Below are 21,874 nucleotides of genomic sequence, written 5' to 3' on the forward strand. Positions count from 1 at the left end.
TGGAGAACATGCGATCTGAGATCTGGAACAAACCAGGGACACTGGAGCTGTAACGTGGCCAGTACCAGCCACTACCCACTACTAAAATTGTAACAATCTGTAATTTTCTACATCAAATTACAAAATAATATACTAATGTACTTACATATATAAACAATTCCCTTTATTTAGTTTCTATTTTAAAATTATACACAGAATTTACCTAAATCAAAAAGTCAAGATGTGACAATTTGTGTAATCTTCCAAAAGACATGATATGGATGCCAAATCTATATAATTTTTTGTCTGTTATATATGTGGTTAAGAACTGATATAGTGTCGTCCAGAAGCAGGCTGAAAATCTCATTGGCCAGTCGCATTTTCACAGTGATCTGGTCATTGCTGTAATCCACCCACTCCTTCTCCTCATTGTGAAGCTCTTGAATCTACAAAAGATACAATGTGTGCATTACTGCTTTACTAATCAAGACAGTATATAATAGGCTACAGAAATAATATTAATTCTTCATATCAATATTCAATTAAAAGTTGTTGTACAAACCAGGATGTAGTCCACTCTGTCCCTCTTAGCATACCAGTATTTGCACAGCGTTTGCAGAATCTCTGTCATTTCTTGATCAGTGTGTTCCAAATTAAGAATTTTCTGTGTTTCCCTTTTAACTGCATTCTTGATTAAATGTAGATATATTTCACAATTCATTATATTTACATCAGCTGTATTTCTAGTGCCAACAGTTATATCGTCAAACTTGATGATCTTAACGATTTATTGATAATACCACTCTTAAACCTTTATTTCTGAGCTTACCTTTAAAAGTTTGACTGAAATTTGTCTTGTCTGTAAAAGTGAGATCATTGATTTGTGCATTGTTTTCTGAAAAGGACCACTCACTTCCAATATATCAGCACAAATCTTGTGCAGAATATCAGATGATAACTGGAAAAGGACCTGACATGAATACAGAATGAAAGGAAAATACACATATGAGAGTCCTACAGATTGACAACAGTTTAAATCAAGTAGGCATGACTCACCTGCCTGTAGGTTTTGCGACTTTCATCATCTACTAAGTAGTTTGGTGTTTCACAAGCCTCAAGTGCACTTCCATTTGCCTGGCCACAGATTGTCTCAACCGTGTCATGAACCAGTCTGTACACAATTCTGTGTTCATGAGGTTTGACCCGTATTTGTGGTGGATTTGCTGGATACACCTGTTGCCACTTATCCATCAGACCTGGTTTTTTAATCACATTGACAGCTTCTTTTTTCTTAAAATTCTGAGGTTCAGAAAAGAAAACATTGAGACAAATGTGGTAATTCTGGAAAAGTATGGCCAACGTTAAATTCTACTGAAGCATAAAATTGGATGCTTACAATTTCCTTTGGTTTACCATAATGTGTTGACCCCATTCCCTGTATATTCTTTAAAGCATCTGCAAAGATCTCCTCAGTTAACCTCTCTATCAGAGCTTCAGAGTCTTCCAGATGGCTTGTACAATCAATCTAAAATAGAATGTGTAATGATCACAAAGGAGCACATTTTGCAAAATAAATTTACGAAAGCAAGTATTTTAGTGTTTTTGGCTCACTTTTAATGGTGTTTTTTCACTGGATGTTGAAAAAGTCGGTAACTTATTGTCTGTGGCTTCATCATTTTCACATGGCTCCTGCTGGAATGTCTGTTTTGGTGCTAATGAACCATGTCTAGGAGAGCTATGTCTGCCACTTTGCCCTCTTTGCCCCCTCCTGGAAGGTTTATTCCCATTTTCCCCATCTTGGTTATTGGGGGGATCCTCATCTGAGAATGTATCTTCATCCATGCCTGTACATGCATCATTACAATGGTCTCTACGCAGATGAGAAATGTCTTCAGCTCTGACCAGAACCCCACAGCTCTTCTCACATGTAAAATACTTCACACCTCTGAATGTTCCATTGTGGTTTCCATTGGGCATATCAAATGCAACGCCAGCCCAGAAGCCGCCAGCAAAAGTAGTGTATCCCTTGTATTTGAGAACTCCTGGTCTTGAGTTGCAGACAAGAACCCTGTCTCCAATCTTAAAGGAGGACAAAGGATCTTGGCTTTCATTACTGTCATCCACAGGAAGAGAGCAAGTGTATTCAGAACCCTCATCTTCCTGATCCTGTTCTACAGGAGAAAGCACTTGACACAAATCTCCAGTGTTAGCATCATTATTAACATTTGTCACACTTGGCCTTTCTGTATCTCTCTTCCAAGACAAGTCCACAGGAAGAGGAGGTATGTTCTCACTATTAATGGAAGTGTCTTCAAGAAAGTCAGGTGGAGCTGGAATATCCTCCTCACTAGTCCATGTGATAATCTCAAATGCAGGTGGAGGAGGTGGTAAACTGTTGATGTCTAGTCCCGGTCCACCTCCTCCTTTAAGTGATGGAGGAAGCTCAGCACTTCCATATGACAAGACCTCATCTACAGGAGAGAGGATCTCTGACAGGTTGGACTCTGCCGTAATTTGCTTTTCATTATGAAGCATATCATAGGGATATACTTCGCAGTGTTTAATGTTGGACTGGTGGCAGTATGGAGTTGATTCTGGGATGACAGAAAACTTCTCAGCATAGACTAAAGCAAAGGTGCCTGCTTCAGATTTCTCTTCACTTTGAATATCCTTCTCTTCTTCAGACCAGACCAGTCCTTCACTCTGGAGGGAAAATGGTTCTGATTTATCTTCTGCCTCAGAAAGGCTATCATCACAGGATGGGCTGTCAGTCCTTTTTATATCGCTACTTAAGGCTTGGACTGAATTTGTAACAAGTGGTTTATCTATGATTTGATCTTTTATGTTCTGCCACTTCAGATTTTCAGAGATCTGTGAGACTAAATCAATCTCATGTGTCTTAGTATAAGCTATGTTTGACTTCCTGGACACATCACAAATCTCATGGTTATTGTTGAAACCCACACTTTGTGACTGATGGCTGTTCTGCACATAAAGAGTCAGATTATCAGTTATTACCTCACCACAGTCTATAGTCATTTCAAATGAAGATGAATGTGGCTTCAGTGTCTCTTGAAACCTTGTTTCTGTTTGTTCTCCAGGTTTTTCATGTATGTCTTCAAAATCATAGGGCAGATCTTCCTCTATGTCGGAGGATAAACAGGACACAATGGGGACATTGTCAGATGTTCCACAACTAGGCTGGTTGTGTTCTGATGTGAAATGATGCATATCCTTTAGAGTCTTCCAGTGGACTTTTTCTCCTGAGTTTATTTCAATGCTTGGGCTCACCTTTGGATGAGGATCAATTTTTTGCAAAGGGCTCTTGACCTTTTTCACAGGCTTAGGCTCTGTAAGGACAAATGCACCTCAAGTAAAATACCATAGAAAGTCTACAACAACAACAACAACAACAACAACAACAATAATAATAATAATAATAATAATAATAATAATAATAATTAAACTATGAATATGAAAATACAGTCAACTCCTGAATTATTGGCACACACCAGAAGAACAGGCAAAAACAGATATAAAAAAATGAGAAACATTTGTACTCAACCAACTAAACTCTCCATAATTTCTTTTGTTGCAACCCACAAAATGAAATTGTCTTGTGGTCAGATGAAACCTTTTGGCCAGGAACATCATCAGCATGTTAGATTCAATCATTTTGGCTTGTGAAGATTGATGTTTTGACTTATGTGATTGCATGATGATGCTCAGTACTGTTTATAAGCACATAGTTGTATAGAATATCTCTGTATGCTGTAGCCCCCAATGAGCACCTTTGGGGAGAATTGAAACGCAGAATGCATCCCAGGCCTCCTCACTCAAAATTAGTGCCTGACATCACTAATGCTCTTGTGGCTTAATGGGCACAAATCCCCACAACCACTCTCCAAAATCTAGTTTAAAGCCTTCCCAGAAGAGTGGAGGAGGTTATTATAACATAAAAGGGAAATCAAATCTGAATGAGATAAGTGCGACAGTCAGGTTACCAGAAAATTTTAGCCGTATAGTGTATCTGTATTTGGATTTTTAAAGGTTTTTTTTTTTTTTTTTTTTAAATAACATATGAAAAACTGTGCCACTGAACCACTGGAAAATATTGCGAAATAAACAGAGGGAGAAATATCCATCACTGTCAGCATGGCCTATGAATTCTTGCTCTTCATAATTAGATATTTAGATATTTTTTTAAAATCCCACTCTCATAGTTGTAGCTTAATTTAAACCACTGCAATCCTGAACAGTAAGTTACTAAGGATGAATAAATGAACACTGTAAATGTATTACATTTGTTTATCCCAAAAGCTTAATATCTGACCATTTTCTTGTTCCTGCATGAAAATATCAACCTCCCACTTGTACTTGTTTTGTCCTGTGGGATCTCAGTCCTGATGCACATCCTGTGAACCTTTCTGGCAAGTGCCTTCTATTCATATGTGTATTTATAGGTTTTATTTATATTACATGTACACATATTTATATGTATATGTACTGTATATGTTTATTTGTTCATTCTGAATTTGTATTCGGTCCCTGTTATATATACATTTTGTTAATTTTCATGAAGAGTCAAATAATTCAGGAATTGACGGTATTTATGCATTTTCTATCTACCACAGTAGGTCAGTATATAACTAATGATTGAATCACTCAGCCAAGAGCATGAGTCAGCAAAAATGCTGGACATACACTGTACATCACCACTGAAACTGAATGATTTAGTGTTGATGTTTAAAAGGAATCAAATAGGTACCAAGTTTTACAGTTGTGATTAAAATTAAATAAGAGAAGAATGTTTTTGTTATATATTTTGACAATATTTTAACAGGATACGATATTAACCATGGGAAAACCAATAATTACAGTCAAGTGTTTAAACAACTTTAGAACATGCTAGATCTACATTTTAAAAGGATCTTTTAAACCTGACCCACCGTAACCATGAGGTTTAGAGTTTGCCTTCAATGATTCTTGCTTACGTGAAGGTTTTCCATCCTCTCTTTTTACTTTTCTCTCCGTGCTGGTGTTATGGCATGGCTTGCTGCGATGGCTGTATGCTGAGAAACATTTTGGATCACTTGAATCTTTGGACCCTGCTGTCTGAAGGATCTCTTGTTCTGTTGGGATATTATGTTCTCCCAAACTTCTCTTCCTCCCAAGAGTCCATACCTCATCTGCTGTTAAAAGTCTCCTCAGGCCTGCTTTAGTAAGAAACCTGTGGAAGCAAAAGTAAAGTCAGCTTTCACTCTGTTGACTTAGGGTCAGTCTAGGCCATATCCTGACGGCTTCATGTTGCAGCAGGATCAGCTTCTCGGCACAAGAGTCACATAAAACCGCTTCATCATCCCACATGAAAGAGAGCATTGATCTTCTCAGAAATGCATTGCACTCTCATGGAATCCCTGATGTCTTTTTTCCACCAGTATTAGTTTTCAAGTCACAAGTCTTCATTATGTAATATAAAGACACTCAGGCCTTGCAAGCAAAAGAGAGAGAGACAGACAGAAAAATGAGACTTGTCTTATACCTACCCTGGCCTGTTCATGGCTGGCATAGTGGCATGATAGAGCCACAGAATCTAAGGTCGATCGAGGTACATTAGACTATCCTCCTTCAGGATCTCCTGTGAGAAACTGCAGCCACTCCCCAAATCACCACTTGCAGTCCCATCTTAGTGTGAGCTGTAAAAGCAGCATACAGCAGCCTGCATCCCTCTCTTCAGCCGTGCCCTCCTTTCCTTTTCAATATCCTCTTCTCTCTCCCTCTCTCCCTCTCTCTCTCTCTCTCTCTCTCCCACACACACATACACACACACACACACACACACACACACACACACACACACACACACACACACACACTGTCTCTCTCTCACTTACTCTCCCTCTCTCACTCTCTCTCTCTCTCTCCAATGATATTGCTTCTCCCATCCATCCCCCCTCTTTACTCTCCTTCTCCTTCTCTCTGCTTCCCTCCATTACTTAGAGTAATTACTCTGAGTGGTGCATTGTAACAGTGATAGAGTACAGTGCACACCTAACACAACAAGCACATGGTATTCCCGTCCTGTGCTGCAGGCTTACGCTTAAAAAAAAAATTGCCTAGTGATGTGTGTCATGCTTCACAGCTCTGGTGTGTGCTAAATGCTGCACTGCAGTATTTCATAAATCCCTAAGAGGTTGCACGTCAAACCAGAGTGGACTTCAATGGCCACTGTAAAACATTGCTAAATAGCTCTCCTCTGTTTAATGCATGACAGTAGAAGCGAATGGCGACACTTGCCTCCCCTGCTTACTTGGCAGCTTATCTTCGCCTCTGGCAGCTGGTATAATCCCAGGCTTTGTGATTAAACTCTTTCCCTCCTGCAGAAAATAAGAAATAACACAGCATGGTTGTGGAGCGGCACCTGAGTACTGTGGATAAATGGTGGATAAAATCCAGCTCTCCTTCCCAAATCCTTCCCCCCAGTACAGTCATAGCTTTTATGGCCTTTCATATGATGACAATTATTAATAGAGAGACACTGACTGGAGGGCAGGATGTAAGCTGAAGGCAGGGAGATGCAGAGTAGTTACTAGCGCTGAAGCTGTCTCTCTGGGCCTGGCATCAGTCTCAGTCATGGCCTGGTTCTCTAGCACTTGTCGAAGGTGAGTAGTCGACTTCTTGATGTCTAGGATGTCTCTGTGATGGTAAAGCAGCAAACGACGCTGTTGCCGCCCACTTTTACATACATTGCGCCAGTGGTGGATCTCTGCCTGTTAATAAATTATATGGCAATAAGATATATAAAAATTGTAAAATTCATGTTATTACTTATAATACATGTATGGAGTTTATAGAAAATAAACAGTTGAAAGAATTTACAATGCATAATGCAATGCTTTTTTAACAAAGGCAAATGTACAGTTTTCACCTCCTCGTGTCTCAGTCTGCTTACAACTTCTTCCTGCTTCCGCTTGATTTCAGTCACAGAATCCTCCTTTGATAATGCATTCCTGATGGAGATAAAACAAATCATATTATAAAATAACTCTTATGACTGTGATTCAAGTAATTGATCAAGAGCACTTTAAGCAACCCAAAGGACATAATATATACAGTGGTGCTTGAAAGTTTGTGGACCCTTTAGAATTTTCTAAACATTGCAAAACATCATCAGATTTTCACACAAGTCCTAAAAGTAGACAAAGAGAACCCAATTAAACAAATGAGACAAAAATATTATGCTCGGACATTCACTGAGGAAAATGATCCAATACATATCTGTGCTAGGGATGTCAGGAGAACCGATACTTCGGTACCAACATTCTTAAAACGTGACGGTACTTGTTTTTCTGGAGCAGCGTTGGAACCGGTTCTAATGGACGTACCGAGGTTGCAATTCTTCCGGACCTGAAGGGGGCAGCAAATACGCGCAAGTGTTTCAGTCGGTCGACAAGTGGTGAAGAAGAAGAAGAAGAAGAAGAAGAACAACGCCTACAAGCACATGGGAAAAACTACAGAAGTTGAGACTCGTTGAGATGAAATGTAGTATGGAATATGGAAATACTTCGCATTCGAGGCGGATGACAACAAACATATAATTGATGCTCTGAAGCCGGTGTGTAACAGATGCTATTGTTCATTTCAAACAAAGCGAGGAAACACCTGGAATTTGGCGAAGCACCTGAAAGACGGTCCTATATTATATTTGTTTGAGGCAGCTGGCATTGTGGCCGTGAAACCAGCTAACGTTATCCTCCATGTAATGTTAGCAATAGCCAGTTATTTGTTAACGACGCTAACGCATTGTAGTGTTATAAACTACCTCCTAATGGGCACCATGCATCGCCATTCAGCCCGTGTCCTGTCAGCTAAATGTAGCCTAATGTCACTAATAATTATTCAGACGTTCATGCTTTTAATAAATCTTTTTGGCCTGCCACCATATCAGTTAATTTAAACTAATGATTTAGGAGTGCACCTCCACTGTAGCCTCTACTCGTTGTCAGACAGTGTTTGATAACTAAAATCTCTCTCTCTCTCTCTCTCTCTCTCTCTCTCTCTCTCTCTCTCTCTCTCTCTCTCTCTCTCTCTCTCTCTTTGCCAGTATCAGCCAGAGGTGGATGTTCTCCAGGAGAGTATTTAAATTTAATAATAATTATTTTATTTTTATACCACACGGTGGTATCGAGTATCGTGTACTTTTGGTGGTATCGGTACTGACTACTAGATTTTTGGTATTGTAACATCTCTAATCTGTGCATGGCAAAAGTATATGAACCTTTGCTTTCTGGTGTGACCCCCTTGGTGCAGTAACTGCAGCTAAATGTTTCTGGTAACTGTTGATCAGTCCTGCACATAAGCTTAGAGGAATTTTAGCCCATTCCTCAGTACAGAATAGCTTAAACTCTGGGATGTTAGTAGGTTTCCTCACATGAACTGCTTGCTTCAGGTTCTTCCACAACATTTCTATTGGATTAAGGTCAGGACATTGACTTGGCCAATCAAAAACATTAACTTTATTTTTCTTTAACCATTCTTTAATAGAATGACTTGTGTGTTTAGGGTCTTGCTGCATGACACACTTTCTCTTGAGATTCAGTTCATGGACAGATGTCCTGACATTTTCCATTTAAATTCGTTGATCTAGTTCAGAATTCATTGTTTCATCAATGATGGCAAGCCATCCTTGCAAACTGCATCCTCAGATGCAGCAAAACAGGCCGAAACTATGACACTACCACCACCATGTTTCATAAATGGTATAAGATTCTTTATGCTGCAATGCAGTGTTTTCCTTTCTCCAAACATGACGTTTCTCATTCAAACCAAAAAGTTAATTTTGAGCTCATATATCCACAAAACATTTTTCCACTGGCCTTCTGGCTTGTTCATGTGATCTGCAAACTGCAGAAGGGCAGCAGTGTTCTTTTTGTAGAGCAGTGGCTTTCTCTTTGCAACCCTACCATGCATACCATTGTTGTTCAGTGTTCTCCTGATGGTGGACTCATGAACATTAACATTAGCCAATGTGAGCGAGGACTTTAGTTGTTTAGAAGTTACCCTGCATTCCTTTGTTTTCTTGTGGATTACACACATCTTGCTCTTGGAGTGATCTTTGTTGGTTGACCACTGCTAGTGGTCAAGTAACAATGTTCTTGAATTTCCTCCATATGTACACCATCTGTCTGACCGTGGAGTCCAAACTCTTTAGAGATGGTTTTGTAACCTTTTCCAGGCTGATGAGAATCAACTAATCTTTTTTTCTGGGGACCTTCAGAATGTCCTTTGTTCATGCCATGATATACTTTACAAACATGTGTTGTGAAGATCAGACTCTGATAGATCCCTGTTCTTTAAATAAAACAAAGCGCTCACTCAACTGATCATCCTGGTCATCCCATTGATTGAAAACACCTGACTCTAATTTCACCTTCAAATTAACTGCTAATCCTAGATGTTCACATACTTTTGCCAGATATGAAGTATTGGATCATTTTCCTCAATAAATAAATGAACAAGTATAATATTTTTGTCTCGTTTGTTTAATTCGGTTCTCTTTATCGACTTTTAGGACTTGCGTGAAAATCCGATGATGTTTTACGTCATATTCATGCAGAAATATAGGATATTCTAAAGGGTTCACAAACTTTCAAGCACCAGTGTATAAAACTTTAAAACTCATCACTAAATAAGCACTATAAAGCAATATCTATTACTGGGTTGCACAAATGTCTGTGAATTGTTGCTATAGAAAATATAACAGTAGAACGAATTTTAGTGATTTATACTATTGTCAGAGCTGTGCTGTTAGAAAAAATTTAACAACAAATTCTGTCCAACCAAATTCAAGAATTCAACAGTGTTATAGTAGAAAGTTTTAGAAACACTGTACACTTACTGGCCACTTTATTATACACACCACCTTTGTTGGTCCATGTTGTAGGTGCAGTTACAATATATATGTGTGTATATATATATATATATATATATATATATATATATATATATATATATATATAAATACTCAATTTTCCAGTTTGTGTTAACTGTCCTCTAGCCCTTTATTACTGTTCAGTTTATGATAATAGACGGGGGTTGGCTGTATATATTTGGTGTGAACTGTTTCTCAACCCAGCAGTGACACTTTCAGATTCTCAGCAACACTGCTGTGTTTGATACATTCATACCAGCACACACTACTATGCCATTACCCTCTCGGTGTCACTGCGGTTGAGAGAATGAATCATAGCCCGCAGTCTACAATCAGGCAGCCCCTTTGCACTAATGGATGGGGTAGAGCGAGGCTGATAAATTGTGCAAAAAGTGATTTATATAGTAGATGTATTAGATAAAATGACCAATGAGTATGAGTAAAAGCTTTTCACATATTTACTTTAAAAGCAACACAAGTCTAGTATGAATTTGTACTATTGAAATACTCACTTCTTACAGTGCTCCAACCATGCGAGCTCGGCCTGAGTTCTTTCCCACAGTGCTTTCTCTCGGAGCCTGAAGAGGGCACTGAACTGGCGCGCCCTGATTTCCTCTTCCCAGATATACTGCTGACTCTGTGCCAATGAGAGGTGGCACTGGAACTGTCCCTGACTGTACATCCCGCTCAGATCACTCCACTGCACACAGCGGGTATTTATGTTGGATAAAATGTCAGCATAAATGTATGGTTTACACAGTAGGCTATAGTACAGCCGGCTGTTTGTGAACTGCATATTTTTAAAGACTGGCAAAGGATGTATACATCATAATTTTCATGACATTATGATATCAGTACAAGTGAAACCCAGCACTGAGTATATAATATCCTCTGTCACACCCTAATTTTAAGTTTACCTTGCTAGTAGAATATGTGCTTTCACTGCCGTCACCTTGATCTGATGTGCATTGAGTCATTCTCTGTTCACTCTGTAGTGCAGAGTGACAAGCTTGCTCATCTACAATACACATTCAGAAATTCACTCAGTTCTCTTTCTTGGTCTTTATACCTTTTCGGGATGGCGCCTGTTTATCTGTCAGTGACCAAGTTAACCACTTACCTACACTGATTTTTCTCTCTTTCTTCATGGGTACATTTCCATTAATGGACACAGACACCTTTTTATTCTTTTTTCTGTCTGCAGATTCATGTTTATCATCAGTGGGCCTTGTGTATGTCAGAACTTCTTTATGACCAGTGATGCCAAGCCTGACAGTCTCATTCTTCACACGTGCATCCAGAGAGGCTATCGTCTTTCTGAGAGCCTCCACTCTGTGTCTCTGAGCCTCAGCCTGGATAATCAAAGAGCTATTCACATCAACCAGGTGCACAGGATTGTTGGTCTTAGACCGGGCATCAGAAAACAGCTCCATCTGCAAAGTTCTGCCACATAAACAGAAACACACAATAAAACCAACCATATGTAATATAACATAATTAACCGTGGCACATTGAGTTTACTCTAAAACAAGAAAACATCGAAACCTAATACTAGTGAATGCTGCCCTCACCTGGATGTATCCAAAACAGCATATTGTGCATTGAGTTGCAGTCCAGGAATCTTGCTGTTAGCAAATACTCCTTTGTCAGCATTTTTGCTTTTCTAAGAAATGAAATGTTATGAAAGACAGCATCAGAGCCTACTCTGATGAAACACTTGTCCACTACAGTGTGTGTGTGTGTGTGTGTGTGTGTGTGTGTGTGTGTGTGTGTGTGTGTGTATAACAGCCTCTACATCTGTTTCCATGTGAATTACACATTTGTAAACATCTCTTCTGGCTTTCCACTTTTAACATTGTTCACGCAATGGGACTCATTTTATAGACTCATTTCATCGTTGATCATCATTGCTTTAGGCCTATTGGAAAACATCCTGTGATATGGTGTACTGTATGTAAAAACATAATTAAACGGATTGTTTGTATTTAGGATCACCACTGAAAAGAGAGTTTATAGAGTCAAGAAAGTAGCACTGAAATCCCAAAGCAACTTTTGATTACAGGCATCCTAAAACAGAATAAAATAGTAAAAAAAAAAAAAAAAGAAAAGAAAGCAAGGTAACAGAATTTTACATTAGATTTATGTTTCAGTTGAACAGCAGGTACCTTGACGGCTGCAATTCAGTTAGACTCGATACTGCGAAGAGTGGTTGAAATTACACAGCAGAAGAAAAGTGGTTTTCTAATATATCGCACTTCACAGAGTAGGCTGAACTGAAGTTTATGCAGCTGATTTAAATGGACCGGTGCATTGGAAATAATGGCTATACTATTTGTTCACTAAGCTGCAGGGCATTAATTCCAGACACACCTCAGACTCTTACCGCAGACTCTTGTGTCTGCTGTTTCCTGGTCCTGTGGATAGCGTCTTTTTGCTTTTTTACTATGTCCTGCACCCTCCTTCTCTTCCTCTCCTGCTCAAATTCCACATTTCTCCTCATATGTCGTTCCCTTCTCCTCCTCTCAAGGACTTGTCGATGCATGTATTCATGCACCTCTTGTGCCTTTTGCCTCTGTGCTGTACTTTGTTTGGCAGGACCTTCATTCTCCTTCTCTTTCAAACACAATGGCCATGCAGAGTTGCTTTTTCCAGAGCTACTAGGAGGGTTTGCTGCCTGGTTAGGTGGATGTGAAATATTTCTAGGGGAATGACAGCATGATTTCTCAGTCACATTTGACTCATTAGATCTATGTTTTGAACCACCTTGAGTGTTCAGTGCTGCAGTCTGTTGGCGATTCTTCTGTGTGAATTGTCCCTTATGCTCTGTAAATTAAACACAACTTGATTAAAATTTCCAAATCTATTTACTGTAAACTAGAGGCAGGATCTTTTGATAGTCATATGGTTGAAGTGTATTGTACCACAATAAGAGTACTGAATTCTGCAGCATACTCTTGGTGTTGTCCTCCTGAGACTCTGAGGCCCTGATGCATTGGGAATCTAAGACCTCTTTCACAAGCTTCTGGGCATCTCTCCAAGCAGATATGTATGCATAATGTTCTTCTATATAATTACGAAGGAAATGTTCAAAACCTTGTGTTATTGCACTTTTCTGGCATAAGATATCATGTTGCTCAAGAAGGTGTTAATAAGATATATTCAGATTTTATTGCATTTTGATACAGGAAGCATCCCATCGAGTCATTTCTTACGTTTTCTTGGAGCAGTACCATGGATGGCTCGGTTCATATGGTGGTCTTTGCCTGAGGATGGGTTTGTGTTGGCGTTCCATCGAGACACAGGTATACTTGTTATTATTCTTTCCCCTGGCCAAAGAAAGGAATTTAATTTATAAGCCTATGATGTCCTTATAGGCCTCTATATCTATTTTTATAGGAGATCTGATGATGTCATTGCTCATTTAGTGTTCAGTGAAGCTCAGATACATTACAGACCTTTGCTACTCACTCGGCAGACTTTCCTGGTTATGTGATCTTGACATTTTATCTCAATCACTGGACTTAAAGATATGGTTTCCAGTCTCTGCTGTTGGATCTTGGCTCTCAGATTCTCAAGAGCCTTTGATTTTGGGGAGCCCCTTTTCAGCAGATCCATACGGTTGGCCCTCGTCGGTGAGTTGATAGACAGAGCACTACTTTGTCTGGATCCTTGGATATGAGACTCGGCCTGTTGGAGAGGAACTTCCTTGGACACATCTCTGCATATGTCCTGAAGTGGAGGTCGAGCTTTGTGTGAGATCTCCAACAGAAAAGGAGTGGATGAATGGGGCTCAACATGTGTCATCTCACACCACATATTCCTAAGTTTGAAGGGCAGGAATAGTCTTAGACAGTCATTTCTATATATAATTTTTTAGTTTTAGATTTTTAAAAAATGTATTTTGGATTACTGTTCTATAGAAAAGAGCAACATTCAACGTTTCAAACATCAATTTTCCAAAAAATTTAATTCTTGCAAAGAAACATTTTCATGTTATTCACTCAATTGGTGTTTTTGATGATGGTGGTGGACAGTGGTGTCTAACATGTCATCCTAAATCTCTTGTAGGTATTCATTTAGGTTGAGGTCCGTTTTTTCTGTGTTTTGACGCCAGTACCATACCGAGCCTCTGTTCTTTATTCATGTTTCCCGGTTTTTGATCCTGTTTTGTCCTCGTGTTTAGAGAATCTTCTTTAACCTAGTATATGATGTTTGTACATCTCCTGACCCACACCTTTTTCTGGATTCTGATGTTGCCTATTTTTTATTTTTTTTTTAAATATTTGTCTGCCTGCCTCTTATTAGCACAATTTAACTGCATTTGCATTTGTCTTACTCCTCACTGTAAGTTCAAAAAAGTGAGGAAACTAATTACCTCAAAATGTTTAAGGTGATATATCAATTTCTTTAAGCCAAATACACTTAAATTTAACAGCAATGTAACTCAATTAACTCTGTTTAAGTGTAACTGTTTAACTGGATTTTTGATTTCCATGAACTGTAAGCCGTAATCATCAAGATTAAAACAAAAAAGGTTTGAAATATTTCACTTTATGTGCAATGAATCTAGAATATATGAAAGTTCCACATTATGAATTAAAATTACGAAAAAAAATTACTTTCCCATGATATTCTAATTTTCTGAGATGCACCTGTATACGCTCAGTTGCCTAGTGTCTCTGTCTATACCAAGCCTTTATAGTGTGTTTGTTCTTTCTGGGTTTTTACTTTGCTCATGTTCACGACCTCGTCTCTTTGCCCTGCCTTGTTTGTACTGTTTGCCTGATCGCCTGACCTCTGCCTGTTTATGATTATCGACTTCTACCTCATCCTGTGGACTTGTTGTTTTATTAAACTGCCATTCGTGCACTTGCTTCTGCCTGTGCCTCCATTACGTGACATATACATATACATATACATTTGAGTACAAAACTATGCATCCCCTGAAATGAACACACCCCTGAGTGTATCTCACAACAAATAACAATCCAAGAGACATAAAGAAATGTCTGGGAGAAAGCAGTTATAACAAATATGTAAGGAAAAATGAAAAGATAAATATTACACTTAAAAATATCCATATGCTGCCAAGACGTTGCATAGAGAGGCTGAAAGCCAAAAAGCAACTAGTGAGCATAAAAGTTATTACAGAATATTGGTAACACATTCAGACAGAGATCTAAACTATTAGACTCATAGCCTGTCGTTCTGTTTATTTGACTATTAATTTACACTATTTAATACATAAATAAAAAATTTATACATTTGTATATTTCATTTTGGCCCAAAAGTTATGCAAAAAAGTTTCAATCAGCTGTAGGCTATATGTACAATAAATTAACTAAATATAATACATTAAGAGAGTTACACACATTTCCAAATGTAAAAACAAAGGGAGGAAAAGTTCTCAGAAGTACAGAAGAAGAAAACGTGAAGAAATCCTACCTTGGTGTGGAAATATTGGTAATTAGCGAGAGCTCTACAGGGTTAAACGCTACCTTCTGTAATTGAGAGTAATTTTGATTAGCTCAGTTTCGATCTGTCGTGCACCGATTCTGTTAGATTGTTTGTCACGCGCTCTCTTAGTAACAGTGTCCTAGCGCAGTACGCGCACAATCGTGCCCAGGAAACTCGAGCTAAACACAGCGCCATTTTACTCACCTCAATGACTTTTATTAACTATCATAAGAGAGTTCATTTCGAAATGACATGTTACTAATGTTATGCATTACAATGCATTCCCAGAATCCCTGAAAGTCTGTCTTTACCATGATTCCTGTATCCTGTTTATTCTAAGAATTCAATAGTGGGAATTGGATATATCACATCAATTCCCACATTCATTCTCAGTGCAGCTCATTCACATTTATTTTCAAACCTGTGCTTCCTGTGCCGTAACCACACATGTAAATGTTTTGCAAAGGCCACAGTGTTCGCACAGTGTTTTGCAAAGGCCATTTCAATCACCAGATTTGAACCCTATTATAAATCTGTTGTCCACTTGCACAAACCCATACAGAGGCTTGAAATGTTTTGCAGGGTGGAGTGGTCCAAGAGATCTCTTCAAGTGCGTCCATCCTTGCTAAATATTTTAGGAAAAGGCTTAGTGCTGCTATTTTCTACAAGAGAGACTTCACTAAATATTAAGTGTTGAAATGGGAATAGTATTCATGTTGAGTATTATTTTTCATGAAGGGTGCCAATAAATTAGAAGCTGACTGTACTGTAAGCAACACATTGTATCGGGATTACTGTAGTCAAACAGTCTGTATGGGCAGCTTGATTTCTCAGTTTAAGTGCTTGCAGTTCCAGTTCTAGGCGTAGAACCACACTCTGAGCTTCAACAACTGCAGGTGTGTTGTGGCAGCAGCAGGTTTTCCCTGTTGAACAGAAGGAGCTCCTAAATTCCTAATGCAATTAACATTTTTAATGCAATGTTTACCTTATGTTTTGTGTAGATCTTACCCAGAGCCCTCATCAGTCCCTCCAGAATTTTGCTATTTTGCAATGATAGAAATTAATGCAAAATCAAGGAAACTCTGCAATATTCACAGGAGCTTGCAATTTTTCATAATTACCACAGATTTTCCGCAGATTTGGGTCAAGACTTGCCATGTGACCCCTTCCATTCACATGCATCAAACATGACTACAACTAAAAGCTCTCATTTACCAACAAACATCACTGGAAAAGACCATGCAAAACAATGACATGCAGTTGCAATTTCAACAATTCAAGTAGCAAATTACATCACAAATTTTTAAAAAAGCAGAAGCAAAATCAAGCATTTGTGCTGCAACAATCACAAAAAAAACAAAAAAAACCCCAAAAACAACAACAAAAAAAACAAGGCGAAATCGGACAAAGATATTTTAATGTGGACAATCTCAAAATCGCTCAAACAAAACAATAGTGTTTCTGGTGACCGAGACATTTAAAAGAAGATTTTCCCCAACAACTAATTTGCATTTATTTAATTTTAATTTTTAACAATTGCATGCCTTTAAATGGAAAACACAGATGTAAAGACCTTATGGACCTTTTTTTTGTTAGAGAGTGAAAGACTTTATAAATCAGCGCAGGGGCCTTGCAAAATTGCTTAATTTTTTCAGTCATCACAGTAGTGGAATAAAAGTAAAAACATGATTACCTCAGTATCGAGTTAACAAAAGCTTGTGATTTTCCCTGCAGTTTTAGAACATACTAATTAGAGGGCTGAACAGAGATTAGTTTTTTATGTGGAAAGCCAGAGAGGACTGAAGCCGTTTCTTGCTTTGATGAATCATCTGGAGACACCAGAAATGGGGTCTCAGTAAAACTGCCAACATCCCTTACAACCAGACACTTGTTTAGTAGTGTTACGTTACTGGAGACCATGCAGGAAAGACACCTTTTGAAGGAAATGAGAACTGGGGAAGACATTCAGGCATTTCTGACTGCAAACATATTGATTTTGTGTTTTCTTATAACAGACTCCTATGCGGATTGTACTGCAGAGTAACAAACAAAAGAATCAAATATATTCAGTTCTTGTCCACTCAATCAAGCAAACAGCAGTGGGTGTCTGCACACCAATCGCACTGCGACTATTCAATCTGCTCACCCACACACAAATACAAGTGTTTACAGAATACATGCAGCTGGGCCACAGTGCAGTGTTGTATGAGGGAGAAATGAGAAGCAGCTGTGGGTGTGTTATGTGGGAGTGTGTGTTCAGCATGCTGGATGGACAGCAATGGGTCTGAGACAGACACGGAACTTGGGACCAGCAGTAGCAGCTGCCCTGCTGGGTGGCATGCAGAGCTGATCCAAGGGAATTATCAAGAAAGGGGGGGAGAGAGAGAGAGAGAGAGAGAGAGAGAGAGAGAGAGACTGCTCTATTCCTCCCCAGGCTTTCTGAACGGATGGGCATTCATCCATTCAATTCAGGCAAGGCCCCAGGCTGCACTGTTTCTTTGGTTTCCCCGGTTTCAGTCGTTATTGCCCACCCCCACCCCATTGCTCCATGCAGCAGCAACTCATGTTTGCATCAGTCATTGTGGAAAATAATTGGATAAATAATATAAACCCTGGCTACTCAACCCTAAGAAATTGATGTGTGATTATTCTGAAAGTATATAGAAAAAATAAAGCATTACAACTCCTTCAGTATTAATGATGGAGACATGACTACAGGAATGCCAAGCAGACTATGTGCAATTGTGTATGCATTTGAGCCAGTATGTCCTTGTCTGTATCTGTCTGTCTCTTTAGTGAATGTGTGTGCTTGCACGTCTAGCTGTCTACAAGTGTGTGAATACACAGGAGCAAGATTTGGGAAACGATTTGCAGTTCCTATAGCAACCATGATGTAAGCTGAGAGGGGCAAATGTGCCCCATCAACCCCCACCCATCTCTTTCTCTTCCTCTCCCCCTCTAAAAGAGACACAATCCCGCTCATAGGAAAACTGGGTGTGTGAAAATGGCAAGTGCACCACGCGTTGCTGGATTATAAACATCTCTTTTATCTTCTATTCTATGTTTTTTTTACATTACAGAAGAAGATAAGCAAGCTGGGAACCTCTGCTCAATAACAAACACGTTTGGGTGTCAGGCAAGAAAGGTGTGTGTATTGTCTGCCTAGGAATTCATTCAGTCTGTGATTGGGCTTTGGCATCTGAGGCTATTCAGAGCAATAACAGCCCAGTGCAGCCAGTGCATGTGTGAACCTCAATATCTTTTACTTGAACATCTAAAGTTGTTGCAAAGAGATTATTCTATATATAGAAACATAATTTATCATGTGCCCATCATATTTAGGTTCTGTCATCTTTAATTATTCAAATTATGGTAAAGAATTTTATGTGCAAAGTAGTATAAATCCTGCATTCATTTGGAATTGTTTCACTTGTTAAAACTTTGTAGGGCCTTTCTCTGTGCATCATGCCAGCCCTAAATAGGCTCTGTGACCTAGTTTTGTTGTTAGCACGGCAAACAATTTTAAAAGAGCAAACTTAGAAGTATTATACTGTTTATGCAAGCTGACTGGAGGTACAAGATAAATGATTCTCCATATGATGTCAATTTTAAGTCTGTTCTCCAGTGTGTTTGTAAAAACTGATTCAATAAAACTATTTTAAAATGACATTAAATAAAATGTTTATTACATATTTAAACTCACAAATATTAACTCACATTAATAACTTCAATACAGTTTGATTAACAGAGTTAATTTGACAATGATGATTTAGATATGCAGTTTGCAGGACTGGAGGCTAGGCCCTTACTTCTAAGCTAAGTAAGTGTCCCTTACCGCTAAGCTACACTCTCAGGAAAAAGGGTACTAAATTGTACCTTTCCTTGTCACTTCGGTGATAGTGTGTGTGTGTGCATGTGTGTGTGTGTGTGTGTGTGTGTGCGTGTGTGTGTGTGTACCTAGAAATGTGCAGGTAGAGTACTTTTAAAGCTTTACACTAAAAACTAATTGTAGTCCATTTATGTGAGTAAGTTTTGAGAGTGTATCTTCAACTAAATAAGCAAACAATGAGCAACAAACATGTCTTGGCTGACTACATTTGGGTTAAGAGGGAAGTTGTGTATCTTTTTTGTTCTTCAAAATAATAATAAAAAGTAGTTTAAAATTACTACAACTAATGGGATATATACAAGTGCAATTCACTGGTTTTGTTTGGTTATGCTACATGACTTTTACAGTCCTAGCGCTAGTCTGCAGATTTCTGGAGCAGAAGTCTGCAAGGGGAACAGACTCTAATTTCTCACCTTAAGTTTTCTTTTGCTTTGCCTACAAACATTCTTTCCAAGACCCAGTCCTAAGTATTTACAGTAGGCCACTTGTCTGTCTAGTTGTCTCATTTTATTTACCATATTCTTCTCTTCTAAAAGCCAAGGCCAGGTCTCCCCTAATGAGGACTCCCTCCTCACAGTCCTCTGTGATTATACAAGCAGCCACATGGAAAACCGGCGCTGTCAGCATCTTCCACAGTCCAATGGCCAGCCAGCAGAGGCCCCAGCTGGAGCCCAGTCTGAATGTGAGTCCCCACTGCTGTCCGGAGCCACCTCTCTCATTTCCCTCACCCAAACAGAGGAGCTCTTTGATCTGATAGCCAGTTCACAGAGCCGACGACTGGATGACCAGCGGGCCAGTATAGGAGACCGGCTGGGTATCACGATAGCACAGAACAGCTCTGGCCATCTTTGTGAAGCCTGTAATCCACAGGAGCTTGGTGATGATTTCTTTAACATGCTCATAAAATATCAGGTAAAAACTCATGAAGCACTAGTGTGCAAAAATATTTTTTCATTGAACTACTCATACCAATGTATTATTCAACTACACAGAATATACACTATATGGCCAAAAGTATGTGGACACTTTACCATCCTACCCATATGTGCTTGTTGAACATCTAATTTCAAAACCATGGGCATTAATATGGAGTTGGGATTTCCACTACATTTTAGATTTACAGTGTAAGTGAGGTCAGGAACTTATTTTAGGCAAACCATTCCAGTTCATCCCAAAGGTATTCAATGGGGTTGAGGTTGGAGTTCTGTGCAGGCCACTTCCACGCCAACCTAGGCAACCATATCTTTATGGATCTCACTTTGTGTACAGGGGCATTGTCATGCTGGAACAGGTTTGTCTCCACTTGTTTCCAGTGAAGGGTAATCTTAATGGTACAGCATACAAAGATATTCTAGACAATTGTGTGCTTCCAACTTTGTGGCAAAAGTTTGGGGAAGGCCCACATATGCATGTGATTGTCAGATGTCCACATAATTTCGGCCATATATTGTATTATCCTATATTAATATGAATAGAAATTGAGTAAAATATGGAGTCTCTTTCTCAATTTGTCCCAATGTGTCTGCCAGTCCTCCCGGATCAATGACCAGAGGTGCTCACTGCCTCCAGTTCCGGATCCAGATGAAGACTTTTTCAGTCTTATTCAAAGAGTACAGGCTAAACGAATGGATGAACAGCGAGTCTCCTTCCATCCTGATGAGAGTGATGCCACAGACTCTGAACCCAAGTCCAAGCCAACCAGTTAGAGACTGCAGCATTTAACAGCACTTTTGCTGCCAAGTATAAGCACTGACATTGATGAGCCCATCCTGGTATAGATCTCTATACCAAAGTCTGGGCAGTCTTTGGTGGAAATAGTTGACATTCCAACTTGGCCCAGATTTGTGGCATAATGTCTGGAATACAGTTTCTCAAACATTTTTTAGCGTAAACCCCCCCCCCCCCCCCCCCCCCCCCCCCCTGCAGTACACCTGAATGAACCCATTAACTCATTAACAAGTCCTTCTGCTCTAACACGGCCAGTTTCATGAGTTTCAAAAAAGTGTATTGAAGTAGGAAATATACTCAAGTGTGTATGGGACAGGTACCTTAGAAAAAAACGTCTATAAAACAGGCCTAAACATTTATTAGACCATGTTGTCTGAGGGAATGGGGAAAAATAATCTGCTCTGCATATATGTTTGTTCAGATTCCAATTCAACAAACCACCATTAACATGTTGATAATTTTAATAGTAATACTGTAAAACTGTCAGTGTCACATCAACTGTCACTTGTTTTCATTTTCAAGTCAAGTGACAAATAATGTCCCACCACACTCCCGTATCAATCTGTTGGTTCCTAGCAGATGGGAGTGATGCATCTAGCATATGGTAACCTCTGGGTTGCTTGGTTTCAATAAACCTATTCAGAAGAATGATAAATAAAGTGGTGTGCACAGTGGCTTAGTGGTTAGCATGTTTGCCTCTCACCTCCGGGGTTGGGGGGGGGTCGATTCCCGCCTCTGCCCTGTGTGTGTGGATCTTGCATGTTCTCTGCTTTTGGGGTTTCCTCCAGGTACACCGGTTTCCTCCTGCAGTGCAAAGTCATGCATTGTAGTCATGTCTAAATTGTCCATATTGTGTGTGCGATTGTGCCCTGCGATGGGTTGGCACTCCA

The 21,874-nt window shown here is 39.3% G+C and overlaps 3 protein-coding genes across 12 annotated transcripts; 1 reads left to right on the plus strand and 2 right to left on the minus strand.

Moving 5' to 3' along the window:
* Nucleotides 1–147: 147 nt before the first annotated feature.
* LOC108255910 (uncharacterized) lies at nt 148–5,715 on the minus strand. Its single transcript, XM_047149783.2, has 8 exons — nt 5,526–5,715; nt 4,929–5,209; nt 1,591–3,329; nt 1,376–1,504; nt 1,036–1,278; nt 809–949; nt 542–667; nt 148–425 (listed from the first exon to the last, which is right to left on the minus strand). The coding sequence occupies exons 1-8, from the start codon at nt 5,546–5,548 to the stop codon at nt 270–272; spliced, it is 2,838 nt and encodes a 945-aa protein (XP_047005739.1). The 5' UTR covers nt 5,549–5,715; the 3' UTR covers nt 148–269.
* A 206-nt stretch (nt 5,716–5,921) lies between these two features.
* On the minus strand, nt 5,922–10,592 carry LOC124626182 (centrosome-associated protein 350). The gene is made up of 4 exons (XM_047149888.2): nt 10,423–10,592; nt 6,908–6,989; nt 6,570–6,749; nt 5,922–6,356 (listed from the first exon to the last, which is right to left on the minus strand). The coding sequence occupies exons 1-4, from the start codon at nt 10,590–10,592 to the stop codon at nt 6,240–6,242; spliced, it is 549 nt and encodes a 182-aa protein (XP_047005844.2). The 3' UTR covers nt 5,922–6,239.
* gpsm1a (G protein signaling modulator 1a) lies at nt 7,003–21,774 on the plus strand. 10 transcript variants are annotated; one of them, XR_008393259.1, is made up of 5 exons: nt 7,004–7,594; nt 11,115–12,956; nt 13,096–13,212; nt 18,448–18,512; nt 19,793–19,852. XR_008393259.1 is itself a non-coding variant. In XM_053674605.1 (4 exons), the coding sequence occupies exons 3-4, from the start codon at nt 19,860–19,862 to the stop codon at nt 20,960–20,962; spliced, it is 486 nt and encodes a 161-aa protein (XP_053530580.1). In that variant the 5' UTR covers nt 7,004–7,594; nt 18,448–18,512; nt 19,793–19,859; the 3' UTR covers nt 20,963–21,774. The 10 variants fall into 10 exon arrangements, 2 of the variants coding, with proteins under 2 accessions (XP_053530580.1, XP_017307768.1); XR_008393260.1 differs by lacking the exon at nt 11,115–12,956 and having other exon boundaries at nt 7,003–7,594; XM_053674605.1 differs by lacking the exons at nt 11,115–12,956; nt 13,096–13,212 and adding an exon at nt 20,786–21,774 and having other exon boundaries at nt 19,793–20,168.
* Nucleotides 21,775–21,874: the final 100 nt, after the last annotated feature.

This window comes from Ictalurus punctatus, chromosome 22 (assembly GCF_001660625.3).
Source record: "Ictalurus punctatus breed USDA103 chromosome 22, Coco_2.0, whole genome shotgun sequence".
In the NCBI taxonomy this organism is placed as follows: Eukaryota; Metazoa; Chordata; class Actinopteri; order Siluriformes; family Ictaluridae; genus Ictalurus; species Ictalurus punctatus.